This window comes from Pelmatolapia mariae, linkage group LG17 (genome assembly GCF_036321145.2).
Source record: "Pelmatolapia mariae isolate MD_Pm_ZW linkage group LG17, Pm_UMD_F_2, whole genome shotgun sequence".
NCBI lineage: Eukaryota > Metazoa > Chordata > Actinopteri > Cichliformes > Cichlidae > Pelmatolapia > Pelmatolapia mariae.
In genome coordinates this window covers 36588366-36605656 of record NC_086242.1, presented here as the reverse complement: position 1 = coordinate 36605656, position 17291 = coordinate 36588366, and the positions used below count along the sequence as shown (strand labels likewise).

At 42.0% G+C, this 17291-nt stretch overlaps 3 protein-coding genes across 3 annotated transcripts; 2 read left to right on the top strand and 1 right to left on the bottom strand.

Moving 5' to 3' along the window:
- The first annotated feature begins 2111 nt into the window (after positions 1-2111).
- On the top strand, positions 2112-5704 carry si:ch211-214j24.10 (uncharacterized protein LOC558894 homolog). Its single transcript, XM_063501055.1, has 4 exons — positions 2112-2228; positions 3781-4566; positions 4671-4703; positions 4900-5704. Exons 1-4 carry the CDS (start codon positions 2213-2215, stop codon positions 4947-4949), a joined length of 885 nt encoding a protein of 294 aa, XP_063357125.1. The 5' UTR covers positions 2112-2212; the 3' UTR covers positions 4950-5704.
- Positions 5705-5720: 16 nt separating this feature from the next.
- On the bottom strand, positions 5721-13661 carry osgep (O-sialoglycoprotein endopeptidase). The gene is made up of 12 exons (XM_063501054.1): positions 13541-13661; positions 12419-12547; positions 12202-12321; positions 11269-11444; positions 11037-11132; positions 10887-10936; positions 10707-10785; positions 10539-10604; positions 9813-9903; positions 7407-7482; positions 6668-6766; positions 5721-6440 (listed from the first exon to the last, which is right to left on the bottom strand). The coding sequence occupies exons 2-12, from the start codon at positions 12531-12533 to the stop codon at positions 6401-6403; spliced, it is 1008 nt and encodes a 335-aa protein (XP_063357124.1). The 5' UTR covers positions 12534-12547; positions 13541-13661; the 3' UTR covers positions 5721-6400.
- Positions 13662-13867: 206 nt separating this feature from the next.
- On the top strand, positions 13868-17238 carry apex1 (APEX nuclease (multifunctional DNA repair enzyme) 1). The gene is made up of 5 exons (XM_063501390.1): positions 13868-13980; positions 15211-15342; positions 15453-15616; positions 15698-15890; positions 16267-17238. Exons 2-5 carry the CDS (start codon positions 15282-15284, stop codon positions 16779-16781), a joined length of 933 nt encoding a protein of 310 aa, XP_063357460.1. The 5' UTR covers positions 13868-13980; positions 15211-15281; the 3' UTR covers positions 16782-17238.
- Positions 17239-17291: the final 53 nt, after the last annotated feature.

Below are 17291 nucleotides of genomic sequence, written 5' to 3'. Positions count from 1 at the left end.
CCAGTCAAAGTCCAGATCTAAATCCAATCCAGAATCTGTGGCAAGATCTGAAAACTGCTGTTCACAAACGCTGTCCATCTAATCTCACTGAGCTGGAGCTGTTTTGCAAAGAAGAATGGGCAAGGATTTCAGTCTGTAAATGTGCAAAGCTGGTAGAGACATACCCTAAAAGACTGGCAGCTGGAATTGCAGCAAAAGGTGGTTCTACAAAGTATTGACTCAGGGGGCTGAATAATTACGCACACCCCACTTTTCAATTATTTATTTGTAAAAAATGTTTGGAATCATGTGTGATTTTTGTTCCACTTATCACGTGTACACCACTTTGTATTGGTCTTTCACGTGGAATTCCAATAAAACTGATTCATGTTTGTGGCTGTAATGTGACAAAATGTGGAGAAGTTCAAGGGGGCCGAATACTTATGCAAGCCACTGTAAATGCAATCCATTATTATTATATGGATTAGAAGTCTCCAATTATCATTACCACCAAAGGTGGTTGAGAACAACAGGGCTAAGAAAAGCAGCTGCTGGCCAACCAACTAGATATAGTGGTGCTTCGAAAGGAACAGAAGATCACAGCTTTGACATGTGTGGCAATCCCAGCTGAAAGCAACATCAGGATGGAGCACAGGAAAAGTAACAGTGGCTAGAAGAACAACTGGTCCCGGTGGCAATAGAAGCATTAAGAGCTGCAACTGCCAAGCTGTGAGAGTGGCTCTAAAGATTCCACAGTCACAGAGGTCAGAGACAGAGGTGTCTGTTCAGAAAACTGCAGACCTAGGAACAGCAAAGATACCGTGCAGAACCCTCAAACTCCCAGGCCTCTGGCAGAGGACCTGGGCTTAAGAACCATGCTCTAACACTACCTCAGAGGGGTTAACTGGTAATTATAAGACAATACATTTCAGGACATTTTGTGGAATAATAATAATGAGAAGAAGGTAAGAATATTTCCTCTAGTAATCAAATTTAAAATGACATAAACTGTAAATCAAAAATACATGTGAGTGTAAGAAGATGTGGAGAGCGTTTTTGTTTTTAATTTTGTTTTTTTTTACTTTGCCTGATCAGAAATTCAGTTTTTCTTTGTGTGATAAGGGGTACTTTTGAGGAAGACTTTGATAACAGTGTGTTTGTTTATAATAATATTATTTCATGTAGCACCAAGTAATAATAATGATATCAGATTATTATTTTTACAATCCCAAGTTTACATTGGAAAGTGTGTCCATCTGCCTGAGCTTCCAGGTGTAGGGGCACCTGAAAATGAAAATGTGGTTTTAAATGCAAAATTGCTCAAAGTCTGTGCAAATCCAGTGTGGGATATCTCAAAAGCATGAAGAGAAAACAAGGAAGCAGAGACCCAGAGCGCCCATCCTTGAGTCTAGTTCTGTCGGAGCTTTCTTTCTGTTAAAAGGGAGTTTTCCCTTTCTACTGTAGCCATGTGCTTGCTTATAGGGGCTCGTCTAATTGTCAGGGTTTTCTCTGCATTGTTATAGGTTAATTGCATTACAATATAAATTGAATTGAATGGAACAAGGCGAGATGCAGGGTTCCTGGGTGCACAGAAAAAACAGAGGTAATGTCTATAAAGTGTAATGTGCGGCTCTGTTTTACAGCACAAAAGAACTGTTTTTGGAAGTTTCACACAGAATGACAGCAAAGTCTCACAACATGAGAATCAATATGACATTATATTGGACAATTCGAACTTAAGCCTGTATCAAGCCATAAAGCTAAATAATCTAAATGTGTTTTTCAATTCTTTGATCAAAATTGGTTGACATTTTTGGACGATTTTCTTATGTTTTTATTGCTTTCCAACAATTGTGTAATGATCTATGAGTTAATAATTGTCTCTGTTGTTTTATACAAGCCTAGTTGCCTAGGTGCAACGTTGTGGATATATCTCGGAAACGGGTGTCTGAAATATAACATTTTTTTTTTGTTTTGGCAATAAAATGGTCCAAAATGAGTCAGAAAATAATGTTGAATAATTTTAAGCATACACTATCACAATGTGTGAAGTGGAGGGTTAAAATTCACGGCGAGATTCCCGCCGGACCACTTATCTGCAGGCACTTCCTGTCCCACCCACATTTTCGTGTCGCTTCCGGGTGGTGGTTACAAGCAGGCTGCTGTCGTTATCTCAACGCTGTAAACAAGTTACTCAACGGTTTAGCTTCAACGACACATCAAGCGAAAAGAGATGCATATTAAAACAGGTGAGTTTGTGCTACATTTCGGTATATCTGAGTGAAACGCTTCACTTTCAGACGTGTTATTTATGTGTTTGGCCGCGGCATTAGCGGCGGGCTAGCAGCGCCGAGGGAAGCCTTTCTCCGCTTTGAATGAGGTGGTGGGGGGGAGTTACGAAACTTCGGCTAGCGTTCTGGGTGGCTTTTTACAACCGTAATACGTGTAAAAACAAACATATCTAATCGACCCGCTGTAGTTAATGTTCATACATTTTTCGATGGTCAAAATGGAACCTTTAGATACATAAAACCGTCGAGTTTTACGCTCCACATCGTGACGCTGCTAATTAAAGTTTGCTAACACCGGTGCTCGCTGTTAGCTTCTATCTTTTTAGCCGCAAGCACCGCTTACATGAACCAGCGGGAGTTGTTTTCCACAAATGGAAACTATTAAATCATTTCTGACATCTTTGTTTTTAAATAGTCGGGAGACTGAAGAGTCTGCGGAGGTAGCCGGCTTCTTGAAATTTCGGAGCGGTATATGAGACTGGGTCGGCCGGGCGGTGAACGGTCTCACCAGTTCTTTTGAAATGTGGCGCTTTGGAGCGGGTACGCTAATCAGGCCCGCTGTAAGCTATGTGCTTCCTCTTTTTATGTTTCAACTTGTGGTGCATTTGAAAACGGCCAACAGTAATGTCTGAGTCGGTCTGAGTCTGTTTCAGTGGCGCCATGCGGACAGAGAATGCTTTAACAACCAAAACGGGAGAGCCTTCCCGTAAAGACTCTGCTACCCAGTCACTCCTTTTCATGATGAGCCAGCAAGTGGGACAGCGTGACACAGGTCATTGGGCAAGATCAGACACGGGGACAAGTATGGTGATGACAGCTGAGAGCTGTGATGGGCAACTGCCAGTTAGGAATACAATTAGTTTACTCTTAACCAACGGCAACATTATTTATTTATTAATTTGAGATTAGTTGACCTGAATTATACCAGCATCTTGTGTGAGATTGCATTAATGGTCACATGGTACGGCCTGAGGTGAAGTCTGTTTAATTACATTTTTTCCACCTTCAGACTCAGGAAGTTGAACCCAAAACGTTTTATACTGGGCTTGATAAATTGCTCATCAAAAGTGTTGATGGTAGATTTCTTCAGAAGAGTTGTTTTGATTCCAGCTTTTGTTTTTGTCTATTTTGGGATTGGTCTTTTTTCTGTACAACTTCACAAGTAGCCAGCTATACAGGGAACTGTTGTTCAGCCTCACCTCCTCTGCCACACTGAAGTCACATGAAAGTGTGTCATCTACCCGCAATGTTTGTGTGCATGGTAGAGACAAGTGCAAAGACCATTATTAATCAATGCCAAGTGATAAGTCTTTATATGTACTACTCACTACAAGTATGCTTACTAAAGTAAGGGCAAGATACTAGTAGGACAGTAATGTTGATTGGAAGTGATTATGATTTAGTGATTTCACTTACAAATCACTCAGCACTGGAATTTTCTGCTCGTATGCATGATAACATATTAAAACAGCAGATACCTGATCAACTTGTCAATGCTCATTTTCTTCAGGTACATGGGAAGCCACCAACACTGTGTGTGAGCCTGATGGTCTATGTGACCAAGCAGTCCTTGTTTCAGCCGCCAATTCTGAGCCACACATTCGGAACCGCCGCTTGTCTCCTGGCTCGGGAAACTGTGGAGGTGGTGGGGGTGGAGGATGCATCTCTGGAGGTGACCAGCTGCCACGGCAGCTTTCACCCGATGGTGACCTGATGGGTCCCAGCCATGCCTTTAGCTTCCGCAGGGAAAAGGAACGCAGGGGCCCACAGCACAAAGGTCGTAGTCTGCGCAGGGAAAGTCAGAAGGGTGTTGGCCGTGTACGTGAAAGGCCACAAAAGGTTAATCAAAAGGAAAGATGGGTCGAGGACAGTTTGTCTCTACTTAAGCCCCCACCTGCCTTCCCAGTGCAAGACAGTCCTGCCAAGCTACAGCCTGCTGTTAGCTATGCCTCCAAGGTGAAGGCGGGAGCTGCAACTGGAGCACTGGAGGAAGACCGACCTGCCATCGGCATGCTGCTACAGAACCAGTGGGGTCTAAGTTTCATTAGCGAGGCAAGACCAGTCACAGAAGGCTCCGGCCCCAACTCCCGTTCCAGTACCCCACTGCCCACAGATTCTAAACATCCAGCAGACCTACAGCTCGACACAGTTCTCACAGTGAAGCCCCCAGAAGAAAGGCCAATTCCAGTGTCTACCTCCCTCAACCCAATTGCATGCGCAGAGGTCGACGAGAGCAATGGAAAGCTGCTGCTCAGTTGTCGCCACCTAGTGGAAGCTCTGAACTATCATAGTAAAGGTAACCACTACAAGAAGCTTTAAAAATGACATCTGGCTAGAGATCATTAAATCTGAAATTATGGTGAATAACAACTACCTCTTTTCTCCTCTCTCACTCCATAGAGTGGAACGCTATCTGCAACAGACAGAAAAAAGGTGAGTTTTCCTAATTTATGTGCATTCATTTTGGCGCAAGACATTATTCCCTACTATTTTCTCACACACACTCATTAATGGTAATTTGCTAAAATGTGTAGCATAACAGTCTTTTTCAAAGCGGTCTAATTTTTGCTGTTTGTATGAAGTGTCCCTTTTGACTTTTTTTTTTTTTTTTTTTTTTTTGGCTTCTCAGATCCAAAAAGGGTGATCTGGTACAAGGACGCCAAGGAGCACCCAGCCTAGCAGTGTGACAGGCCCCTAGTGGAAACACACACAACTACATACACATAAAAATACATAAAGATGGACGAATTTGAGTCCTGTTCTCACACACTGCACTCAGGATGATGTCTTCACGCAAAGCCACACTGAGACACTTTGGACTAACTCCTTTAAGATCTTACAGCAATGGACTTTTTTTAACGCCTTACAGAAAGCCTGCCTTAATTAATCAGACCTGTTTTCATTGTCTCTCATTACCATTTTAAGCTTGTATGTGTAGATTTTTTTTTTTTTTTTTAACTATAGGCGCTGTAATTTAATTTGTTTCCTTTTTGAAAGCTGCCGTTTTTATCATACTTTGTCCTCTGTGAAGCGAGTGGTCAATCAAGCACTTTGTTCAAAGAATTTGTTTACCAATCCCTGTGTGCAAGCCCTCACCAGAGTGACTTTCCCCCTCCCCCATCAATTACAAATCAGAAGAATGTCTCATTCCTGCTTGAGTTTTACCGTTAATGTATGCAGAGGACTTCTGTACCCAAGTCTTCAGTTTACAGGAGGGTGTAGTCAAAGGCACAGAAGAGTTCACCCTTTATCACATCACCATATTAATGCTGTGTTCCTTTTGTTTTCATTTGGTCCCAATTGGGTGAATGTTACTTATGAATCCATAAGGGATGTCACCATTTTCAGTATGTTGATTTTTGAAAAGAATTTATTAAATAAAAATTACACTGGAGAAGGAGGAAGAATGTAAGAGAACAGTATTGCTTAATAAAAATGAGTAAACTTGAGTGGATCTCTTAATCATCTTTATTTCAACACAAATTGTCATTTACTGCTGGCAGCCTCACAGGGTTGAAAATCTCACTTATTTCATGAGAAACTTTCTGTTGTAACTGTACATAAGAGCACATGCAAATGTGCAAGAAGTTATACTAGCAAGTTCTGGGAGGGGGGCTCAGCGGGTACATCTCCAGAACCTAAAGTTACAAAGGTGGGAATTTTAAGAAAAGTAACATTTTTGGTAATACAAAGCTACTCCATACAATCCAACACCGAGCTCTGTGTGTGAGCTGTTTAAATGTTAGTCAGGCACTAAAAATATGAAACCAGCTCCTTTGATATCAAATATCTGTCTGGATAAACCCTTCAAAATGGAAACTTGCAGTCTTCCTGGTTAATAGTCTGCATTTTTTGTTGTTGGCGTGTAAAGGCCTTAACCAGTGAAGCTGCGTAGCATAGCTCAGGAACTAAACTAATTTACAGTCTGAGCATTTGAGACATTTTTCATGAAGGACCATGTTATAGCAGTGTGTCTCTTGGATGTGTTTGAATAGTTTTTCAAACATGTGATGAGATCAGGTTTTGGATGTACAGAAAAGTATTCATCTGTGGAGCTGCCGTGTTATGTTCGAGGCCTGGTGTACCACGCTAAATGTGTCACAACAGACCACAAAATGATGGTTCTACAGTCAGTCTCTCCATGTCACCTCCACCTCATCTGTTCTATACCTGCAACAGGAGAGAAACCCACGGTCATTTACTGCAAGCACAGTAATATGAACACAAACACAATAAGAATGAATTTTTCCATCCTAGAGTCAGGATTAGCAACTTTTAAACCCAACAGCCACTTTAACTCATACAGACATATAATCTACCTATAATGAGTAAGGGACATAAATGTGATTCTTTGGTGGGTTATTAAATCACAACTGAAAAGGTCTATGAAGCCTTACCTTTGTGTGATCCATGAGTCTTCTAGCTCTGTCACCTGACCAGACCGAAACATCTCCCAGCCGGCCTGAGCGATCATCGCTCCATTGTCAATGCAAAATCTGTGGCAACAAACTGATCTTTGTTATGTGCATCTGGATCTGGATCTTTCAGACAGATCAAGATCCTGTCACACCAATTAAAAAAAGGCACAATGAAGAGCTCCATTGCATGTGTTCACACAAGGACAGCTTCATATATCAGATGTTTTTGTGGCTATGAATGGTACACTTTATAACCAAAAGTATTTGCTCATCTGCCTTCACACACATATGAGATTGAGTGACATCCAACTCTTAATCCACAAGCTTTGCAGTTATAACAGCTTCTGAACTTCTGGTGTGTCTATGGAAATTTTGGACTATGCGGCTCAACAGCCGCTGACCCCATTCTGTGATTATATGTAGCCTACCTCTTTATGTCCGAGTTGCTGTCATTCCCAATCATTTCTACTTTCTTAAAATATCACTAACAGCTGACTGTGGAATCAGCTAGGAAATTTCATGACTGTACGGTACCTGGAATTCACAGAGCTTTGAAAATAACAAACACATCGACTCTCAAAAGTAGGGTTGGTGAGAGTATACTGTACTCGGTCTTAGGACCAAACTGCTGCTCGTGCGTGTAAAAGTGAAACTAATTCTAGTGAAGTTTCAATGGAAATGAAAGTGAAGGATCTGAGTGTTGGGCAGACTGGGTTACCTTTCATCTGTGGCAAACAGCTTTGCTCCTCTCTCCTTACACATCACTCCCATCATCTCCTGCAGACGCAGATTACCTGTGGTTGGAACATGAGATAAACACATTTCTGAGAGCGTGAATTCATTTCCATTCATAGCAACAGTAAACAGAGAGGAGTTTCAATAATGGGCTTAGACTTTAAGGGATCCAAGGCATTCCTGGGTGACTGTAACAATAAGTACATAAACAAACAGTAGTTAGAAACAACAAACAACAGAACCTTGGAATCAGTAAGAAGGACTAGATGTTACAGTCCCTGATAATGCATTGCTTTAGATGGAGAGACTCTTGAGGGATGGCTGTTATGAGGAAAGGCAGCCCAGAAACTTTGTCAGCAGCACGCATCGTTGCGTGCCTCAACTTTCGGTCTTTTACCCAGGCTAATCTGCCATTTTCCTTCTTTGGTTAGGTTTAGGGATTAGAGATCTGATCTAGCTTATCATTTTAAAATTTGGGACACATCATCAGTAGTGGACCTTGGATTCATCGGGTGTTTCGGCCATTATCACTAGACACCCTCATCCAAGGAGGCCCTGCCAGGGTTGATCAGGCCCTGGAGTGTGTCACTGGTTTATGTTAACTTGTTATTTCTCTTCTTCTTTCTTCTGTTTAGTTTCCTACAGTTTATTTTCTATATATTCACTGCAACTGAGAAATAATACTTACCTCTTTAGCATTTATGGAGCCTAACCTCTTCAAAGGGATAGAAACTGTGATAGAGAGAAGTAAGACAAAAAGGGACAAGATAGGAGAGAGCAGAGAGGAGAGCCGGAAGGGGGGCGCCCGATCTGGCTTCTCACACCTCCCCGCCGGATCGGGCTGTACGCTCTACCTCCCCACTGCATCCCAGAAAAGGGAAGAAGAGCAGAGGGGAGAAGAGCGGAATATTTCTTTTCTCTCGTAAGCTGACTGCCTTAGCTGCCCAAGTGATGTCAGCCCTTTTTAACCATAGCCAGTGACTGGTCCTCTCAGCAGTGTTAGTTAGTTCTCTTATAGCCTCCCGTTGCGGCTGTCCTCTGATCCCAATCTCTCTAAGCAGCTTTGCTGTTGTGCTGGCAACAAAGCCCCTGCACCCCACTTCCACCGGGTGCACCTTGATCTTCCAGCCTCTGTCCTCTGCCTCAGCTGCCAAGTTGGCATACCACAGCTTCTTACGCTCAAACGCTTCCTCAATTGCTTCCTCCCATGGTACCGTCAGCTCAATGACGTACGCAAGTTTTTGGGAGTTAGACCAAAGGACAAGGTCTGGTCGCAAAGTTGTTGTTATGATCTCTGTGGGAATAATTAGCCTCTGATCCAAGTCCACTTGCATCTGCCAATCCCTGGCAACCTTCAGCGGGCCCAGGTCTGGGGTTGAAGGGCTCGTCCTCGGCTTGTCTCCTTCCCGGACAAATGTTGATGAAAACTGACGCTCCTCTTCGTTCGTGAAAGGTTGAGCGTTGATGGATTTTCTTTTGCACTCAACTTTCTCGGCTAGACACCTGAGAACCTGGTTGTGTCTTCATGTGTATCTGCCCTGAGTAAGGCTAGTCCTACAACCAACCAAGATGTGCATCCTGTACCCCCTCCAGGGGGCATCCAGGGAGCATCCTTTCCAAATCACAGCTGCAGATTTATTGGGGAAGTTAGCGCATCGTATGTCGCTCGGATGATGAAACTTAGTCTATTAGACTCCATGCCCCAGATTTCACTCCATGAGAGTTTTCTCTTTTCCACACTCTCCCAATTCACCCAGCGACCCTGTTTGGCCAGTGCCACGGCTCTGGCATGTCTGGCTGTTTCCTCCTGACGATTCACCTCCTCCACCACCATTTTTCGACGTTCGGTTACAGATGCCTTTTGCCACCGAGGTATTACTGCGCCAAGACCAAGTCCTCCTCTGCCCTGTTGGACGTGACCCACCACGTCACGATGCCGAAGAGCGGATTTCGCCTGTAGCACAGGTGTGGCTGAGGTCCACTTCCTCCCCGTTGCTAGGGTGGGAGCAGTGCCTCTCACTATGGGGTCGCGGGAGTCCGTGAGTGACATCTCAGGGCTCACTTCTGCACATTTAAAGTCCTCAACCAGGCTAGGGATAGGCAATGACAGTATCCCGTCGCTGTAGAGTATAATAATTAGAACTGCTGAAGTTCATGTAGACAGCTTTACTGCTTGTGGGAAGTCATTTTATTCTGTTGGATTTTACACAGAAGAAAACTGGTGTTCCAGTTTCTTTACAGATAAAATCGAGCCTTACACTCTGATTGCAAAGCATTTCATAACAGTAAAAATAGCGCACACAAAATGACTGCAAACACTTAAATGCTTCAGCATATTTGCTTTAATATTTTAGAATAAGCTGCAGCTGATCATTTCAGATATACTTACAGCCAACGCCCCCAACAATCAGCACTTCCTGGGAGCCACAATGAGCCATAGCTCTTTCTGTGATCTCCACCAGCATGGAGAACAATGTCTCCTGCAAAGACAGAAGCAATACTAATGGAAAATACTGACATCACTGATGCCAACACACCAATCAGGGCTACAACAAGTAGTTGATTAGCAGAAATTCAAGAGGTAAATATTTTGATAATCCAGTATGCTTTAATCACATCTTAAACAATTCAAATAATGTGCTGCTTTCAACTGATCATTTCAGTAATAAAAATGTAATTAATCTATTAGCTAAAACTCTCGTAACTCTCGCTAAAACTAATTGATAAAATAAACTAAAATTAAAAAAAGAACAAGCTTTTCACACACACTGATTTGAACATAAAGTCATTTTTTGAAACTTATAAAAGTGTGAAACCTCCTCTGGGCCGCTCCTTAAACAGATTGAATCATACTTTTCAGTAATCATACAATGTACAAAACCTGGTGAACCAGCTGCCAGAAATAAGCTCCAGTTGCACTTGAAATGAGAAGGAGCGTTTTTGTTTCAGAAATATGTTCTGACAATCTTATAAAGTCAATGAGGGAAACTCCTTTAAGGTGTTTTATCAGAGGATAACTACACTGCAACACCAAAGGTAACTGGATCAAATGTTTTCCACGTAACCAAAATATGAACTTTCTGACTTTCGTGTGTGTAAAGGTGCTATGCTGTACCTGAAGTGAGAAACACAGGTCTTCTGCTGTACACTGACCAGAGCTCAGCATCTTATGAGCAGCGTCCTGTGGAAGGAATATAAATGTAAAGAACGTAAACCAAAAGTAGCCTTGAGATAACTCAATCAATATGACACAACCAACTTTACAGAAGAGCAAAGGACTTACTTCAATGTAGGACAAAATGCCAGAAAAGGACACATCCATGCCCTTTACTGTATATGGCAGCTCCACATACTGACTCCCTCTGGCAATGTGGAGAGAAAGCAAAGTTTAGAATAAACATAAAAAACATTAAAAGACATAAAGAACACTAAATATTCACAACTATTCAGTGATCTCACTCACTTTTTGGCCATCTGCTCTATGTTGTAGCCTGGACTTGGATCATTGGAAATCTGAGTGTAGAAATGGTTTCATACAGATTTATGATCACACATCTGTTGCACTAAGTGAAATGCAACTTGATGGTTTCATGTTGAGAAGTATGACACAAACCTTAATAACTCTGGCAAACCTGTCTAAACAGTTGCCGACTGCAATGTCGATGGTCTCCCCAAATATTCGGTACCGCCGCTCTGAGTATGCAATAACCTGCACAAAATTCAGGATGAACAAAACTCAAACTGCATTTCTACTTCAAATATACTGCTGCTGATGAGCAGCTGACATGCAGTGCAAATGTTCTGTGCCAAAAAGCTCTGCATGAGGCTTACAGGGAGGAACCAACCTGTGTATTGCCCCCACTAACATAAAGCACGGTGGGGTTGTTGGCTTTGGTGATAAGTCGTCCCATCTCTATGTGTCCGATACAGTGGTTCACACCGAGCAGCGGCTTTCCCCAAAGCTGTGCAACTGTGCGTGCCACTAGAGCCACCGTCACCAAGGGTGCACCCATACCAGGACCTGAAGGAGAACAACTTATTGGTTTGGTCTTCTACAGACATCAGTCAAGAATCACAGTCCCTTTATTTCAATTCATATCTTAAAGACCTTTTAGTACAATAATATTCCTACAGAGCACTTTGCTCTCAGATTGCAGGCTTAATTTAAGTTCCTAGAGTTTATAAAAATAGAATGGGAGCCAGAGCCTTCAGCTCTCAGACTCCTCAGGGTCTGATTAAACTTACTTTTTGTTATAGTTGATAACTAGGGCTGGATCAGGTGGTTTTGAACCCTCCATTAGTTATGTTCTTAGAGTCTAAAGCTGCTATAGCACTAAGCTATATTCTCTCTGTCATAGTTTTAAAAAAACCAATATGTAAGATGTAAGTCAGATAAGCATGTGTTTCTTAAAGCAGGCTTTAATAATTGTCATAGTTGTCAAAGGAAGGACAAATAAGAGAAATTTTGACATGATCCATTTTCTTTATAAGCTGTGGAGCTTGACAAATGTTCTTTGGCTTGTTTATTAGGAAAAATCCCCCATCTCTTTAAGCCATCCTTTTTCTGACTGGGAGCGCTTCATTAACGAAGGTCTGAACTTTAATGGCACACAGAAATTAGTGACATTTTTGAGTAACTTGTGATATAAAACTAACGTTTGTTTGTTAACAAACAATCAACTCTCAGTTATTTAAAATCACTATGACCCTTATTTGATGAGAACATGTTTGGATCAATTTTTGACAGACATCTGAAAAGTTAAAATCTTTTATATTACCTTTGGTGTATGCCACACAGTCGATGTCTGCAGGTTTTAGCCCCGCTTGCTCCAGCGCCTCCTTCAGGACGTTTAGTATGACAGCACGGTGGTGTCTGGCTGTGTCACTTGGCAGGAACCCTGAGATATTAAAAAAAAGCATGCAGTCAACTAACAGATTTTCATATAAGCAGTACGTTGGAGTTATCATTAATATCTTAGAAGAACTCCAACTTACCTTGACCTGGAGGTGTAATGTAAGTCCGTCTGGGGTTGGAAAGCACTTCCCCATCCCTGATTATGCCTATGCCGATCTTATTGGCACTGCCCTCAAATCCAATCACTACAGTCATGGCTGCAGAAAAAACTGTTTCAGAAAGAAGGAAGTCACTGTGTTGTTATAGTGTCTTTTCATTTAAACCCTTCATCTCTCTTAGAAGTCTATTACAGGCAAGAAAAAGGCACAATAAAACTAAATCAGATTATACTAGAAAATTTTGGACTGGACATCCACATATATGTCTGGTATGGTAACTGCACCGTGTCAGATCGCAATACCCTACAACGGATAGTGAGAAAAGCTGAGAAGATCATTGGAACCTCTCTTCCCTCCAGCACATACACTCATCACACCCACTGCATCCACAAAGCCACCAGCATTGTGGAGGACCCCATGCACCCTTCACACACATTCTTTACCCTGCCTGCTTCCTTCTGGCAAGAGGTACTGGAGCATTCGGGCTCTCACTACCAGACTGCAAAAAAGTTTCTTCCTCCAAGCCGCCAGAACACTCAGTGACTGGACTGACACACACACACACACACACACACACACACACACACACACACACACCTTCATACACGTAACTACCTCAAGCACTCAGCTGCACAATCTCATACACACACCTTCATACATCAAGTTACTTTTTGCACAACCCACTGTCATTGTTACCCTTTTCTATTGCACTGTTGTGTCTGCACTGTCTTGTGTCTGTATCGTTCTGTTCTGTCTGGTGTTGCGCTGCGCATGGCTGAAATAACAATAAAGCCACTTGACTTGACCACAACACAACACAAATACAATCAACACCAAAATTTAAGATTCAAATTATTTAGCAGCAAACATTTTTATGCAGATAACATGTTATCGCGCGCATTTGTATTAACCCTGATAATACACCTTTAACCTACATATTTCAACATTAAACGTTTGGACAATCAGTACGTAAAAGAACCAAAGCATAAGCATCCTGATAGCTGTCTAATTAGCTCCTATGCTAACCGCCAGAGAACAGACCGACTTTTTTCCAAAAGTAAATTTATGGTGATGCGGTTTTAAAAACAAAATATATTTACCCACTTTTTAAAATTTCCTTCGGTAGGTCACATTAATCTTAATTCATATCACTTTAATTTTTACGCACGTAAACCTAACTGGCTGGGCTAATTTCTGTAGCTCAGCTCCTCCATAACGAAGCCCAGAGGACCCAAACACTGGTAGGTACACATTTTGCCTTAACATAAGACAACGTAAAAACAGAGCCTTACTTAACTAACATGCCATGGTAATACACTGTGTGCCTTATAGCAGCAAGTACGTATTTATTTTTCAAGAAGACATGCAAATGTGGAATTTTTCTCGGTAATTTTCAGGCATGTGTTTAGACAGTCAGTAGTTCAGCACAGCACGTGGACAGAAGTCTTAGCTGTGCTGTGGCGCGTGTGTTGTGTGTGTGTTTGGGGGGGAGTGCCTGGGAAGCAGCAGTTGTCTGGGCTTTACATCCTGTTGTGAAAGTGCAAGTAAGGTTATTTGCATGTCTTTTCCCTGAAACGTGTTTGAAATGAAGACGCTAATTATTTTCAGCGCATTTGCATTCGTTGATAATCAGATAAGCTCGGAGGAAAGCTTGTTAGCTGGCTGCTTATTCTCCATTCATTCTCGGCGTAGGCCGCCTGCTTTCTTTGTCAGAGAGAAAAAGCTAGCGGTAGCACAGTCTGCTGTTAGCTAAACTTGTTGTTTAACATGGCAAACTTCCTAATAGCTCATTCTGTTGCTGTTAAATTATATGCATGCATTAATTTTACATCAGCTGGTCGCCAATTTCTACAATGTGTTGAATTTAAAGCACTCAACCAGAGACTTGCACTGAAATAAAAGCTAATCTCGCTTCCGCTTTGTCAGAAAATGTGATTAGGATGTAAATAGTCACATTGAAGTTGGCCATTGTAAGTCTAATTCTCGGCATACAGACAGAGAGAACTAGAAAAACTTACTGTACGTATTTATTGCTCCTCTGCACTATGTTTATGTTCGCTTATTTTCGTTTTACGTATGTTTATGCGATAAAAGGACTTAATTTTATCCAAATTGTTAACTGTGAAACATAAACATTGATATCAGCAGCATGTCCAGTATTAGTTACTTTTATTAATAATACATTTCAGATGTAGTTAAGACGCTCCGCAAGGTTTTGAATGTAACCTTGAGCATCTTTGAATATAATAATATAAGTCAGCAACTGCCGATCGTACTGGTGAAGTTTCTTCAAGACATCTCTGGTGTACCTGCTACCTTTACAGTGTTGAAACCTTTTCCATTTTACTTCTATTGTTTTTTCTTTAATTTCCGTTTCTAGTTTTGAACATGTTGGCCTTAATCATGTTTACAGCTCTGTATTCAGCCAAACTACTTATATAAATGCTCTGCTAAATCAATCGAGTTTTAATTTATTTGAATTAAAACTTGAACTAACGCTGATTTTCTGAATTTGTCTTGATTCAGAAAAGAGCTGGTCGCAATTTTCCAGAACACGGGATGATTGTTTCACACTGCTGTGGGTTACATTTTAAAACGCTGATTACGTGTACACAAAGACATAAAAGTGGAAACGCAACAAATCCTCAATGTTGAGATTTAGTTTTCTATTATGTATGAGATTCCTACCTGTGTGTCCTGCATACTGGTGCTGTATTTGACCTTTGTGCACTGAACAGATGCATTACTTAAATTGTTCTTGTTTTGTTTTTCAGCGGCGCGTGTGGTGTTGTGTGTGCGTGTTGTGTGTCTGCGAGGTGTGCTTGCCGTCAGAGTGAGTTCAAGTATGAAGAGGGGCAAGAAGGCAGAAGAAGCAGCTGCGGAAGGAGAAAATGACACAGCCTCTGGTACTACCAGCATGCCCTGATGAACTGAAATGGATTTTTCCTTTACTATAGATAGATTTTCCAACATCATCTATTATCCAACCCTGTGCTATTTGTCTTTCATTTCACAGCTCCTTCAAAGAAAGCAAAGGCAGCCAAGGAACCAGAGGCTCCGATACTGTATGATGACCCTCCTGACAAAATGACCAGCAAAGATGGACGCAACGCAAACATGAAGATCACGTCGTGGAATGTGGATGGGCTGAGGGCCTGGGTTAAAAAGAAGGGCCTGGATGTGAGTTTGCTGTCTGGAGAAGCATTAATTAGCTAGTTTTGAGACTGACTGATACTAACAAGCACATTTGTCTTTTCCCAGTGGGTGCGAGAGGAGGATCCAGACATTTTATGCCTACAGGAGACAAAGTGTGCAGAGAAAGCCCTCCCTGCTGAAATCACCTCAATGCCTGAGTACCCTCACAAGTACTGGGCTGCATCAGGTGACAAGGAGGGTTACAGTGGGGTGGCTATGCTCTGCAAGACTGAACCCATCAAAGTGACCTATGGAATTGGTAAGGGGGAACTTTGTGTTCTGCTTAGTTATTTATGGTGCCCAGAAATGGCAAAAAACATGTACAGCAACATTTTAAAGATGTGTAATCTTCTATGTTTGAAGTAAATGATTATTTGAAATTATTAGTGGATAACAGCAAATAGGGACTGTTTAGCATGAAGCCCCATTGGTAGTTTAGAAGGTCCTCCCATAATGAGCACATTGTGTGTGATTATCAGATTCCTGCTCTTGAAAAACTGTTTTTGCCTTATCAGCATAAAATTTTAGATGAAACCAACAGAGACATTTTTAGTATGCTTTACCAACACATTAAACCTATACAAACAGTTTAAGTACTGGTGAAGCAACTGACTTAATTTTGACTAATGTTCTAGGCAAAGAAGAGCACGATAAGGAGGGCCGTGTCATCACTGCCGAGTTTCCCAGCTTCTACCTGGTGACGGCCTATGTGCCAAACGCTAGCAGAGGCCTTGTTCGCCTCGATTACCGCAAAACCTGGGACGTGGACTTCCGGGCGTACCTGAGTGAGCTGGACATGCAGAAGCCCCTGGTGCTGTGTGGAGATCTCAACGTTGCTCACCAGGAGATCGATCTGAAGAACCCCAAGGGGAACAAGAAAAATGCCGGCTTCACCCCCGAGGAGCGCGAAGGCTTCAGCCAGCTACTGGCGGCAGGTTTTGTCGACAGCTTCCGCGAGCTCTACCCTGAGCAGACCAACGCCTACACCTTCTGGACCTACATGATGAACGCCCGCTCAAAGAACGTGGGCTGGAGGCTCGACTACTTTGTGCTGTCGTCCTCTCTGCTGCCGGGCTTGTGCGACAGCAAGATCCGCAACAAGGCGATGGGGAGCGACCACTGCCCTATCACTCTGCACATAGCTGTGTAAGCTCACTCTGAGTTCAACAGGCTTTGCATAACCTTCAGTCTGTTCATACGTCTGTTTCAACTTGTATACTCCGGTCACCCTGAGGTGTCTTCTCTATGTGCTGCTCACACAGAGTGAGTTACTCTTATAGTAAAATCAGCGTTTCAGCTTAGCAGTTTAGGACATACTTTCTTGTACTTTTTTCCCCCCTCTCTACATAAAATGCCCTTCCTTCCTGTAACTGAATTCTGTCCCTAAATGAGATCGAAATTTCTTTTGACAATTTTATAACAAATGCAACACTAAATAATCAAAATGTGTAAGCTAATTTTCAGGAACTGCCAGATATTTGTTACTGTGTAAAATGAATCAACTGCTGTTAAAAGAAAATAACGTGTCTTGTTGTAAACATTTTTTTCCCAAACCTTTGTTAAAGTTTCTGTTGCCACACTTACCAATAAAAGACTGAATTTCTATAGTACCTTGTTACTTTTATTATTTGAGGAATTCAAGCCAAGATGACAAACACAA

Excerpts from the sequence above, each read along its gene's own strand:
- si:ch211-214j24.10 (XM_063501055.1), top strand. Across the intron at positions 4,567-4,670 it reads TCTGAACTATCATAGTAAAG|AGTGGAACGCTATCTGCAAC; the intron begins GTAACCACTACA and ends CTCACTCCATAG. Across the intron at positions 4,704-4,899 it reads CTGCAACAGACAGAAAAAAG|ATCCAAAAAGGGTGATCTGG; the intron begins GTGAGTTTTCCT and ends TTGGCTTCTCAG.
- osgep (XM_063501054.1), bottom strand. The coding sequence starts at position 12,533 with ATGACTGTAGTGATTGGATTTGAGGGCAGTGCCAATAAGATCGGCATA. Across the intron at positions 11,445-12,201 it reads CTGTGTGGCATACACCAAAG|GTCCTGGTATGGGTGCACCC; the intron begins GTAATATAAAAG and ends GTTCTCCTTCAG. Across the intron at positions 10,937-11,036 it reads GGTTTGCCAGAGTTATTAAG|ATTTCCAATGATCCAAGTCC; the intron begins GTTTGTGTCATA and ends TTCTACACTCAG.
- apex1 (XM_063501390.1), top strand. The coding sequence starts at position 15,282 with ATGAAGAGGGGCAAGAAGGCAGAAGAAGCAGCTGCGGAAGGAGAAAAT. Across the intron at positions 15,343-15,452 it reads AGAAAATGACACAGCCTCTG|CTCCTTCAAAGAAAGCAAAG; the intron begins GTACTACCAGCA and ends TTCATTTCACAG. Across the intron at positions 15,891-16,266 it reads CAAAGTGACCTATGGAATTG|GCAAAGAAGAGCACGATAAG; the intron begins GTAAGGGGGAAC and ends CTAATGTTCTAG.